The 13349-nt window shown below is 29.9% G+C and overlaps 1 protein-coding gene across 1 annotated transcript in view; it reads left to right on the top strand.

Annotated features, from left to right (window-relative positions):
- mgl (megalin) overlaps positions 1-13349 on the top strand; it is a 397380-nt gene that overhangs the window by 376777 nt on the left and 7254 nt on the right. The window contains exons 45-60 of the mRNA XM_014424997.2: positions 437-620; positions 1209-1431; positions 2296-2424; positions 2570-2776; positions 4220-4463; positions 4555-4846; positions 5482-5589; positions 5660-5873; positions 8299-8591; positions 9145-9271; positions 9419-9604; positions 9717-9921; positions 10842-11076; positions 12373-12633; positions 12727-12864; positions 12938-13077. Coding sequence (XP_014280483.1) covers positions 437-620; positions 1209-1431; positions 2296-2424; positions 2570-2776; positions 4220-4463; positions 4555-4846; positions 5482-5589; positions 5660-5873; positions 8299-8591; positions 9145-9271; positions 9419-9604; positions 9717-9921; positions 10842-11076; positions 12373-12633; positions 12727-12864; positions 12938-13077 — 3186 coding nt within the window. The remainder of the gene's footprint in view (positions 1-436; positions 621-1208; positions 1432-2295; positions 2425-2569; positions 2777-4219; positions 4464-4554; positions 4847-5481; positions 5590-5659; positions 5874-8298; positions 8592-9144; positions 9272-9418; positions 9605-9716; positions 9922-10841; positions 11077-12372; positions 12634-12726; positions 12865-12937; positions 13078-13349) is intronic.

Raw genomic sequence — 13349 nt, 5'->3', positions numbered from 1 at the left:
TAGGATTGACCGCATTTGTCAAAATATGAAGGAGATGGTTGAGGGCAGGTTCAAAAAGAAATGAAAAATAGTTGGCAACTATTTATTTGCTGATGTTTTACTGTTTTGCCCCACTTTGTGCCAACAAAAAAAACAACATAAAAGATCAGTTTTAAAAGGAAATGTAATAACACGTAAAAATAGAAAAGTTGATATGAGAGAAATAAAAAAAAAACTTGAACAGGTGGATAGTTCTGATTTGTTCTTTACTTATTTAATATTATTTTTTTTTTTTTTTTTAAATAGAGCAATGTTCAAACTTTTAAATAATGAAAATTTTGTGGAAAATAAGAGGAATTCAGTATTTAAAAAAAAAAAAATGGGGAAAATTAGTAATCATATTTTAAGTGTTTTAGTGTTTTTGATCTTATTAAAACCCTATTTTTTATATTTCTAGGGCTGGACTTGTGATCATGATAACGACTGTGGTGATGGAACTGATGAGGGAAAGGAATGCCATTCTGTTTACAAAACTTGTTCGCCTCAGGAATTTTCTTGTCAAAACTTTAAATGTATACGAATGTCATATAAATGTGATGGGGAAGATGATTGTGGTGACAACTCGGACGAATTTGATTGCAGTGAGTGTTATTTATAATTCAGAACTACTAATACCTGATATGGTTCAACCTTCAAAATCACTTTATTTTTAAATTGTTACCAAAGATTATTTTTCCAAGGATGAATACAAGCTTATATAATATATTATAATTTGAAGGAATTAAAAAAAAAAAACAATCCTTAATACTTCCTCTTGAAATTCTTTATTTTAGCATTTAGAGCAGGATTACTCATTATCAGATGTATCTACAACAATAAATATTATAATAATTTTAGATCAACTTTCCTTATACTGCTGTGTATGACATTAACACTAACATTTAATTATTTATTTTCTAAAAATTATATTTTAAATAAATTTGAAAAATCACTAAATTTACTCTTTATTGAGGATAATTTAGATTTTTGTATACTTTTTTAGCTCATGGTTTTCTATAATCAATTTTTCTTTTAACATTGTATTAAAGAAGAATATAGAACGGTAAATTATATGTAAATAGAATGGTAAATTAAGATGAAATCTTAAAAGGTTGTTTTTAAAAAATTTCCTTCAAATTATAGACTATATACTTTTTATATTTATTGTTTCCATTTTGTCATATTTATAGAGAAAGAACAAACAACATGTCCTACTGGTCAGTTTAAATGTAATAATGGCCAGTGCATAGACTACCAAAGGGTCTGTAACAAAGTGGCAGATTGTAGCGATGAATCTGATGAACCATTGCATTGTAATATTGATGAATGTGCCAAAGTGGAAGTGAACCAATGCGGTCATAAATGCGTTGACACTCTTACTGGCTATTATTGTGAATGCAATCCTGGTTATAAGTAAGTACTCATTGTGTTTATACTGCTCAATCAATTTTAATTATAAATCATTGTAAATTTTTATTCCTCTTCAACTGAATCGCGAATTTCAATAACCATATGAATACAATTAAAATGTTATAGAAATCAACAATTACTATCACTGACAAGTAAAAAAAAAACTTGTAGGGCTGAAATAATTGGGCCTGGGCTAAAAAAGATTGAAATATCGAACAATCTTTGTAATTTATAAATAATTAAAATTAAAAAAACACAAAAACTATTCTAGACTTACATTGTTTCAGCAAGTTACTGGAATTGGTGCTAATGCGATTTGAACAAAACTGTCATATTAATCATGTTTTTAAACGGAATTAATGAAGATAACACAAACATTATATTATCAACACTTTTATGTTTTACTATCACTGTGGTATATAATTGTATTATATACCAATTAATAAGATAGGATATAATTGTATTATATCAAATTAATGTGACTTAAGTAGTGTAGTGAACTTGTTCCATGGGTATAAAGTTGCATTCATAGGACGAAATATAAGAATTCCTTTGGTCAACCACTCTCTACACCACGCCACTACAGTTAGCGGAATGTAACAACTATAGTGCACTATGGGAAACTCAAAGCTATTATCATACAAGCACCAGTTGTGTGATAGTAGCTTCTGCACTGAGTAGTCATGGTTGTAAAGGAAAATATATGGGGGCACTTGTCTATTTTATATTAATATGTGTGGATTTGGCATTAAGATATGACAGTTAAATTTTAAATAATATAATGAACAAGCATTTATTTTATAATCTTCTCTTTCCTACCTACTTACTAATCTTATTTTTATATAATTTTTGATAAATACTTTTTAGACTCCTTGATGATGGAAAAGCTTGTGCTGATATCGATGAATGTACTGAACAATTGGGAGTCTGTTCTCAATACTGCTCTAACACTCCTGGTTCTTATTATTGCAAATGCGACGAAACATATTATGACAGGTAATAGATTAATTTGAAATTTTAAAAATAAGATGTTTTAAAGAACTCAATTTATAAAAGAAGTTTCATACTTTCTTATCAACTCAACTGTTTTATAAAGAACTTGTGAAATTTTATTTTTACTTTATTGTATTTTTATTTTTAGAGCTTCTGACGAGCACACGTGCAAAAGAAGAGACAGGAATATTCCATGGATTGTTTTCACAAACAAATACTATATTCGAAACATGTCATTGGATGCCTCATCATATTCTCTGATCCATCAAGATTTGACTAACGTAGTCGCTCTGGATTATGATTACAAAGGAAATACTATATACTTCTGTGATGTCACTGCAAAGACTATATTTAGGTTATTACTACTTTTATATTTACTGATAAGTAGTATTGTAAAACTAAATTAAACTATCTATTAGTATTCTCGAAAATAAAAAAAATTGAATTTTTTAATTTTTTTACAAAATGCCTTCCAAGGGCATATTAAGTACAATATAAAAAGTAGGAAAAAAAATGAAAATTTTCTCATAAAAACATCATAATATAAATTTATATTTTGTTATAAAATTATTACCCATTATGTCATAATAAGTTTATTACCTAATTATCTTTCTAGTTCAATGTTTCAGCTATATGAGCAATTTTTGTCTGAAATTAAATTTTCCACTAATATACTACACATTTTTTCAGTTCATACTTATAAATTATATCACATTTTATATAAAGTTGTGTATAATTGAAAAAGGTAATTTCAGACTCAAAAATAGCTTAAGATAGCCGAAATGTAGACTGTAGAAAAGTAAATAATAAACTAATGTTAGGTGACTTAGTGGCTCATAATTTTATAAAAATTTTACGTGTCACTGAAATTAGGACATGAAACAAGAAGTATTAATTTACACATGCCATATAAGTTGCCTTAATTTTAGACTTGATTTTTGGATTCTACCTATCTTTAAACTTTCAAGGAAGGTTAATTTATTTTTTCATTTATTTTTTAAAAGGTTTTATTAATCAAAACAATAATAAAAAAAATAAATAAATAAACCTTGATTAGCTAATATTTAGAAAAAAAAAAGAACGGATTCTTGAATAAGAAAGTCAATATAAGTCTGAAAAATTAATTTTTAAAAATATTGACCTGTAAATCCACATTCTTCTATCCATCCTTGCATAGTTTTTTTCAAAACTATCAATAGTGTGAACTAGTGTTTATAAACTATTCTTATTTGATATAAAATGTTTTTTTCTTTCTGCCGCTGAAGTTTAATCTTCAATAGGTCTTGTTCTTAAGTGGTAATATGTATTTTTAATGTATATCTGTTCACTTTATGTAGAAATTTGAACCCATATACTTGTTCTCATCTTTTAGTTACCTTGAAGGAATTAAAATTATAATAGTAAATTATTAAAATATAAAAGTATGAAATTTATTTTAGGTGAAAGTATATTTGCTCAAATTATAGTTAAGATTTTTGACCAATTTTAATTTTTAAACAAAATGTCCTGCATTTTGGCTTACATATAATTTTTAGCTACTTTTTTTACTTCCAAATTCTATTTTAATTTTTTGTTTAATTAATATTTTATATTTTCCTCCTTAATACTTCCCCTCTTTTATGAGGTTATTAAAATCATATTTACACTTAAAACATTTAATTAATTTCACTTTTACAACAGAGTGTAAATTTGTCCATAGGATTTAATAAAGCAACAAATTTTAATAAAATATTTTTCTTCTCAGTCCTTCCCTTTTTTAATGAGGTTATTAAAATAATAATTTTATGTTTTCTAATAGAACTGAAATTGGAAAAAATGAAAAAGAACCAATTATTCGACACGACAGCCATGGCTTAGAAGGATTATCTGTTGACTGGGTTGGAAGAAAGATTTACTGGTTGGATCGTCATAGCAAACACTTGGATGTCGCTGAACTAGATGGTACCAATAGGAAGACATTGAAGGCTGGTATCCAGGACCCGAGGGCCATTGCTGTACATCCTGGAATCGGTTATCTATTCTTCACTAGTTGGTATTTACAGGTTAGAAGTTTGAATGAAATTTTGTTTATATTTGTATAAATTCTATATTTACCTATAAATTAATTTATATGTTTTAATTTTTAATGTGTAGGCATTTATTGGAAAAATGGGTATGGATGGATCCAACATGACTCGCATTTTGACGCACGAAGATGGATTGGCCTGGCCGAATGCTCTCACTATTGACTTCTTTTCAGATCGTATTTATTTTGCTGATGCTCATTTAGATTATATTGCTTCTGTCGACTTTGAAGGAAGGCACAAGCATATTGTCCTGAAAGGAGATAAAGTTCCACATATTTTTGCAATAACATTGTTCGAAGATTATATTTATTGGACTGATTGGAATCTTAAGGGAATACTTAGAGCTAACAAGTTCAATGGTAGGCTATTATTTTAATTTTTAAATTCTTTACTTTTTTCTGTTATATTAATTTACCGCCATAAAGTTTTATAGATTATTGCTAGTTAATTATACATTTTTTATTTTATCTCCTCTCTAATTATAAGCATGTAAATTCTTTGATTTTTCATTATCCTCCTTTTGTGGAAATAGTAGTTTGTACTTTTATAATGTTATATTATTGAAATGGTGTGTTTCAGTACAATAGCAACATGTTGCACATTTATAAGATTATAAATCTTATTTTTTGTATAAAAATAATCATGGAATGATCTTTTAAAGATCCCTTTTGTATCTAATAATATGGTTACATCCCCTTTCCATAATTATGAGGTATTATCTCAAGGATTTGAGATTACATCTTAAATGTTGTACAATTGATAAATAGTATATGAAATTAGAAACATGAAATTCTTCTAGAAATTACTATATTTGATCATTATAACACTCTTAAAAAAAATAGGTAATGCTATAATTGTTTAATATCTTATTATTATCAAAAGAGAAAGTCACCAGATTATTATAGTTCTTCCATAAATTACTAAATTTGTTTGTTTAATGTTTTTTTTCTGAATAAGTTTTAATGATACATTTTTTTTTTTTTTTTTTTTGCAGGACACGATTATAAAGTCTTACGAAACACGACACATAGGCCTTATGATGTTCATGTATATCACCCATTAAGACAGCAGGCATATCCCAATCCTTGCGGAGGTGATAATGGTAAGTCACAATATATTTTTAAATTACTTGAAGAATGATATTTCAGTTACTAATTTTGAATCTGATACAGGAGGCTGTTCTCATCTGTGTCTATTGTCTCCTGTTCCTGGAGTCGATGCCTCGCCTGATGGATACGGTGATGCTCAAAGCCCAGTAGATTTCAAATGTGCTTGTCCTAATCAATTCATACTCGGATCAGACGGGAAGACCTGCATTGCAAATTGTACTAATGGGCAACATAGATGCGGAGGCAATGATGATAGGTGTATTCCATGGTTCTGGAAGTAAGATATTTTTATACTCCTTTTATTTAAATTCTTTTATTCACTTTATATAAAACCACTTCAAGTAATAGTTTATGGAGACCTAAGGATTTCCCACATACTTCGTTCTCTACAAACTATTTCTTAGGCTCTATAAACTATTTCCAATGATCCATTTATGTTTTGAATTTGTTGTTACATATATTTTTCTTCATTTTACAAACAATTAATTTATTTAACAAACAATTTTTCATTAATATCATACATTAATATTGTTGGGGCGAGGGGTGTTTCGTAACTGAAAAACCAACCTCTTCTCCAGAGAAAAATGTTCGCTGGTTCGGGTTACACAAAATATAGAGAACGGAGGACCTGAAATGAAATCACAAAAAGAAAATTAAAGAATAAAAAAAAATATTCCAAGTGATACACAAATTTAATTAAATTAAAATATAAACAAATAAAATTAACTGGTGTGTTGTTACAAAGAAAATAATGAGTTTGAAGTAAAAAAAAAATTTTGATATAAATGTAAAACCCAAAAACAATTTTCTTCACACAAGAAATAATAAGTTACTTAATCTGAGTACTTAGAAGCAATAAAAAAAAATATGAACCCGGATGAGATAATGGGAGAAAAAAAAGTCACTCACAGTAGATGGCCGGGGGGAGTCGATATGCGCATATCGATTATATTTCTCACTTCCACTCTTATAAACTGTGGTTGTCGAGTTGATATGTTGGGTGAGGGTCACTAGTAAGGTGAACCCCTGAAAACCAAGTAGTCTGGTGAGTTAGAAAGTCGGTGAGCTGGTGGGTGCCTCTTAACTCCGACTCAGCCTCTAGACTCTAGGCTGCGGACTCTCTTATTAGTCCCTATGCAGGCCTTAATCCCATTGCAGTTCGCAATGTTGTTGTATACGTGACGAGCCGCACCGTTTTAATTGTATTATACACGCAAAACAACAAACTGCCTTAACTGCATAATAAATTCTAATTTAATTTTAATTACAAAAAATAAAAACTGAGTTGTTATTAAAAAAAAAAAAAGGAAATTAACTTATAATTAACAAAAAATAAAAAATCACTTGGAAGTAAAATATAAGAGAAAAGAAAATACTCTTTTGGGCTTTAACAAATATTGCATATTGAGGTATTAATGGTTTTCAACAATCGAACAAGAATTTATGAAGTAAAAGAATATTTTGTTTATATACTTACAACAACAAATATACATGATTTATCATTATTCTATACCAGTGGTTCCGAACCAATAGGCCACGAAAGCCATATGAATGGTCAACAGAAAAATTTTTACGAGGACTTATTGTTAGAACTATATTATTCTTTACCTCTTCTGAGTATTAATTAAAGGTTTCAGGGCCTAAATGTATTATAAAAGTACCACAAAATGCACTTTCAAACAACCTAATTTTAAATGTTCTCTGGGGATCTCCTGTTGCTCTTAGTTAGGGGTTGGGGTGGTCTGCATTTGTTTCAAATTTTGGCTTAGTGGTCCGTGGTTCTTAGCTCTATGAGTTGAGAACCACTGGTCTATATTAAAATCAATTAAAAAATTGGTTTAAATAAACAAGATGTCCATGTATACATTTTAGTTAAGACAGTTACTTATACATGTTTTGGTTATAACTCTTTAACATTTTTTACAAATTTTCTTTTTCTTTGCTTTGAGCTTATAGATAGATGTATTTATTGGCTTATATTACAACATAGCCATGGAGTCTGGCCTAATTGGTTTTAGTATATTATTTTATCAATATTTAGAGTTAATATTAAAATACCATATTTCGATTATAATTTTTAATATACACATGTAAACTGAAAATAAACACTCCAATAAATCCATACTTACATTCATAGATATACAATATTATACCATCTTGACTTAATATCTTATATATATATATATATATATACACAATGCAATACTTTCTACATTTAATATCTTATATAATTAAAGTTTATAGTATTGTATAAATAATAATAAAAAAAACTTTTTTACTTTCTACCAATAATTAATAAATTTTAAAAAAATAACACTGTTGAAAGTTCCTAAAATTGAAATTTCTTTAGGTAGCAATAATGCTATTTTAAAAGCTACTAAAATTAATCCTTATTAATCTAAGTGTTTATAAATAAACACACACGTACAAATATATGATTATTTTGAAACTAAGTATTTGTACCTGTGAAGTCAAAAACACTCTTAAGAAAATAAAATAAATTGTTTAAGTGTTTAATGGTTTTAAGGTTTAAAACACTCTCCAACTATAAATCATCTCTGGCAACAGCAATATAAGTATGAAGGTATCTTGAGTTACAGCTTGTATCTTTGAGCTTATACACTCTGTATAACTTGTATTTATAATCTAAAATTTAAAAAATGTATATACATTTTGTAACTAACAAAGCACCCTCTGTTTAGATGTGATGGGGAAAAGGATTGTAAAGATGGTTCTGACGAACCAGCGGAATGCCCAAAACGAACTTGTAGAGCAGGAATGTATCAATGTGACAATGGTATCTGTACTGCATCGGCAACTATTTGTGATGGAAACAATGATTGCTCTGATTGGTCTGATGAAAAGTACTGCAATTTGACTTGTCCAGATTTAGAATTCAAATGCCGATCAAACGGTAGATGTATCCTCAATGCTTGGGTCTGTGATGGAGACCCAGACTGTAAAGATGCTTCAGACGAAGATCCTGCCCATTGCCGTAAGTAATCATTTATTAAACAAATGCACAGTGAGTGGAATTGCTTATTTAGCTGGAAACAATGTCCAATTCTAGAATCCTCCTCAAACTTAAGAAACTAAATTAAATAATTGATATTTACATATGGACAGAGTAAGTCATGATAGTCTCCATTCTTAATACTATTGCTGAATATGTAAGAAACCTTACATAAGATTTTTTTAAAATGAAATTCAATTACAATCTCAGACAGCATTCATATAAATTGAATATGGATGCAGATAGCGGTGTGAAATCTTAAAAAAGATTTTTTTTACAATAAATTCATATTCTATGTTCAAAATAGCTTAAGATTCCAAATTCCATTTCTAAAGGAGATATAAATTTTGTTAAGCTATTTAGTAATTTTTCCCACTATGAGATGGTGACCAAAGAAACATTCTTGTCTTGTTACCTATCTTTGGTTGTTCTGAAATTATAACAAAATTCCTCTTACACATTATGATAACCATTGAGTTTCCCATTGTTTTTCATTTTTGTAAGCTAATTTTTTAATTTTTGTATCCATTTTCAGATAATAGGAAGTGTGATAATGAAACCGAGTTCACATGTAAAAATGGTAGATGTATTCCTAAACTATGGACTTGTGATTTCGATAATGACTGTGGTGATGATTCCGATGAGCCTGCTTATATCTGCAGGTAAATAAATTAGCATTTTAATTTAACTAAAAACAAATTTATAGTAACATTATATCTTATTGTGCTTGTTCTAGTATTTGTATTAATTATACAACTATACAATTATATTTATTAACTATACAATTTTCATTAATTTTATAATTTCAGACAAAAGAATTGCACAGCTGGCTGGCAGCGTTGTCCTGGTCGAAGCAATTATAGGTGTATTCCAAAATGGCTTCTGTGTGATGGAAAAGATGATTGCCGAGACAACAGTGATGAAGATCCAGCCAACTGTCTCAAGTGTAATGCAACTACAGATTTCCAGTGTGCTAACAGCCGCTGTATACCAAAGTAAAAATTTCATCATATTAATTTCAATATTGTATAAAATTGAAGTTGTATATAAAATATTAAATTATATAAGATTTTTGAAACTCTCTTTTATCAATAAAATTTTTTTTAGGCGTTGGATGTGTGATTTTGAAAATGACTGTGGAGACAATTCAGATGAAACAGAAGCATTATGCAAAGGTTCCTATAGACCTTGCTCTGAATCAGAATTCAAATGTGCCAATGGCCGTTGCATACCTCAGCATTACAGGTGTGATCACGATGATGACTGTGTCGATGGTTCTGATGAATTGGGTTGCTCTAACTTCCAATGCAAGGTAAAGAAAAATTCAAGTGATTTATTTAATTACATGTATGGTGATTAACTCTAGTGTCCACAAACTATAAGTTATCTCGTAGTTATTTATTTGAATTAATTTATTTGTACACAATATGACTAATAGAGCAAAAACCTGGACCGTAAAAGGTAATCAAAGGAAGGAACTTCTGGCCACAGAAATGGACTACTAGCAAAGAGTGGTAGGAATATCCAGAATGGATTAAGTAAAATATGTTACAGTAAAAAAAAGATAGAAGTTGAAAAAAATATTCTGGAAGAGATTGAGGAAAAATGCCTGAAGTGATATGGGTATTTAAAAAGAATGCCTGAAGGACATTATTAAGGAACTTAAACTATACCTCTATATCTACACTATATACTATATCTCTATACCTATACCTAGACTATACACTATACCTGCAAACTATCCTTAAATTCATTTTTTTTTTTTTTTTATTTTGATTGAATTTTCACTGGGTTACAAAATTGGCATGTGGTCTATCTTTTGAGGGCATTGTTGACTTTCCAACATTCTCTAGTGTATTTAGCTCTGGAATTTCCTGTAACATGAGTTATATTTCCATTCTTAGTAATCTGAAAAACTGAATGTAATTTTTGAAAAGATAAACAACATGCAATTGTTATGCCCTGGTGGAAATCAAATCAAAATTGTTGGGTTTGGGGAAATTGGAAGTGTAGTGGAGTGAACACTCTGTATATCCTCAAACATAGCAAGTAAAAAAAAAATAGCAGAGAATTACTAAATGGTAATCAACGTTTATTTATCAAATTTATGTACTGATGACTAGTGAATGTTACTAATCAACTAACTAATTAATGGGTCAAACTAACATTTGTCATGAAACAAAATTTAATTTGAGAATCCAGTATCTTTTATTAATTTTATTTTTGTTACAGAATGGAACATTCCAATGTGCAAGTGGCCATTGCATTGCCTCCTATTTCCGCTGTGATGGAGATATTGACTGCCGTGACATGAGTGATGAGATGGGCTGTCCTCCACTTCCGAACGGCCGCTACTGCAGGGAAACTATGTTTGAGTGTGACAACCATATTTGTATATCCCACCAAGACAAGTGCGATGGAATGGATGATTGTGGTGATAAGTCAGATGAAGCTCCAGAACTTTGTGGTAAGTTGGAAATTAATGTTGAGTGCCTACTATCTGGCAATGTGGGCCCTGTGTTTGATGAATTATGTAGGTTTGCAAATATGTTTTGAGAGATGTATATGTATGTGTTGGTATGCTCAAGAAGAAACTATGTATTCTTCTACAGTAAATCTTGTATCCTACAATAGAAAATCTTGGAGTCACCTTCAACCAACACCCCTCCTGGAATGATCGTATTTCCCAGATCATACGCAAATCCATAACTGTACTTAAACAATTCCTAAGATTCCGTGATTCCAGTCCTCAAAACACCTGTCAGCTTCTACTATCCTCTCTCATTTTCCCCACTTCGACTATGGTTCCTTGCTCTACAGAGGGCTGAAGAACTCATGTATTACTTCGTAAGATTTATCTTTGGGTTTCCCCAGCGTTCTCATATCTCCATTGGTATATAAAGTTGAAGAGGCTATATCCAACCTCCTCAAGGCAATACCTGGTGTTTTCCTATTCTAAGTTCTCAAAATCAAAAACCTACCTATATCCTTGATCTTCTCACTCTTCGTTCATCCATCCATCCATTCATTAAACACCAGATCCCAACCAATTGATTTATATAGGCCCTTCTATAGAACGGCCTCCTTCAGCAAATCCTTCGTCATACGTGCAATATCCTTCTGGAATTCTCTTCCATCTCCACTTGCCAATCCTCATCCATTCTCTCCTTTAAATCAAACTGAAACCCTTCAATTTTTTTTTATGCTATGTATTATGGTACACCCAAGCCCATAAAACTTAGCCAAATCATCAAACTTATCACCCTTTACTTGTTTTTTTATAAAGAATCCTTCATCATCCTACCCATACGCCTTTACAAAACCTCATCATTAACCTTATTTATAGATAAATTATTTCTCGACCTCCTCAACTCTCCATCTACCTCATACTTGTTAGAATAAAGCCATATGTGTTCTATTTATTTAATTATTTTATATTAATTATTAATTATCATATAAAATTATATGAATGCCTTGGGCAAGATGACATAAATTTTTTACTTGAGCAGTTACAAAAAATTTTGCAATTCTTATTTAGTGTTTTATATAGTCTACATTTCATAATATTATTGGTATATATGTTGGAATCATGCTGCTAAGCAAACTAACACAATAAATAGCTGTATAGAGAAACAAATGAGCTTTTTACACAAAATTTTAATTTTCAAAATTGTGGCTTGCCCCATAATTACTCCAAGTCATTCAAATATATTAAATGGTTTAATAAAAACTACTTTTTATTACTAGTATAATACTTTTGTAGCTCATGTTCAATCTTGCTTTGGCCGTGGACGTTATCAATGTGAAAACGGCCGATGTATTACATTTGATGTCATGTGTGATGGTCACGATGACTGCGGGGATGCTTCTGATGAGAACAATCACTCCTTGTGCTATTCACCACCACGGCGACCTCATTGCACACCTCAAGAGTTTGCTTGTGACAACGGAAAGTGTATTCCTGAAGATAATGTTTGTGACTATTCTGATACATGTGGTGACAACTCAGATGAGATCAGCTGTCGTTAGTATTCATAGTTCATATAATTGAATATATATTTTTAATTTTTTGTGTAAACTATTATGTTTAATTTATTTTTACATTTATATTGTTCAGATCATGGAAGTTTGTGCCCCGGTGATGGAACAATGGGTGGTTGTGAACAATCCTGTAAGAATCTCACCAAACAAGCATTTATCTGCGGTTGCCATCGAGGATATACCATTGATCCAGACAATAGGAAGAAATGCAAAGGTACTAAAAGTTCAAAATAATTTAATTAATTTTCAATTTTTATGGATGAATTAATTTTATTATATTGTTACAGATGTGGACGAATGTGTCAATGGAGCCCACCAATGCTCTCATAAGTGTACCAACCTCAACGGTACTTATGCTTGTTCTTGTAGTCCTGGCTTCTCCTTATTAGATACAATCAGCGGTGTTTGTAAAGCTGATGATCCTAAGGTAATTCATACATTGATTAAAAAAATTATTTGTGTATGCTCTGTATGATTTTTGTTATTATAATTCAACTGAAGTTAACAGGCAGGTATAACTTGTCAAGTTAAAGGAGTACCCTATGATGAGATATCATTCCCCTTCTTCATACCCTGACATCTGTCTTGTCAAACAGTCACCATCTTAAATTTTTTTTATATTTATAAATATTTAGAATTATATACGATTTTTGTTTAAAGCATAAGATTATAAAGGGGTTTTAATATCATTATAGTTAG

The sequence above is a fragment of the Halyomorpha halys genome, unplaced genomic scaffold (genome assembly GCF_000696795.3).
Source record: "Halyomorpha halys isolate HHAL.00 unplaced genomic scaffold, Hhal_1.1 Scaffold490.1, whole genome shotgun sequence".
Classification (NCBI taxonomy): domain Eukaryota; kingdom Metazoa; phylum Arthropoda; class Insecta; order Hemiptera; family Pentatomidae; genus Halyomorpha; species Halyomorpha halys.
This window is presented reverse-complemented; position numbering and strand designations above follow the sequence as displayed.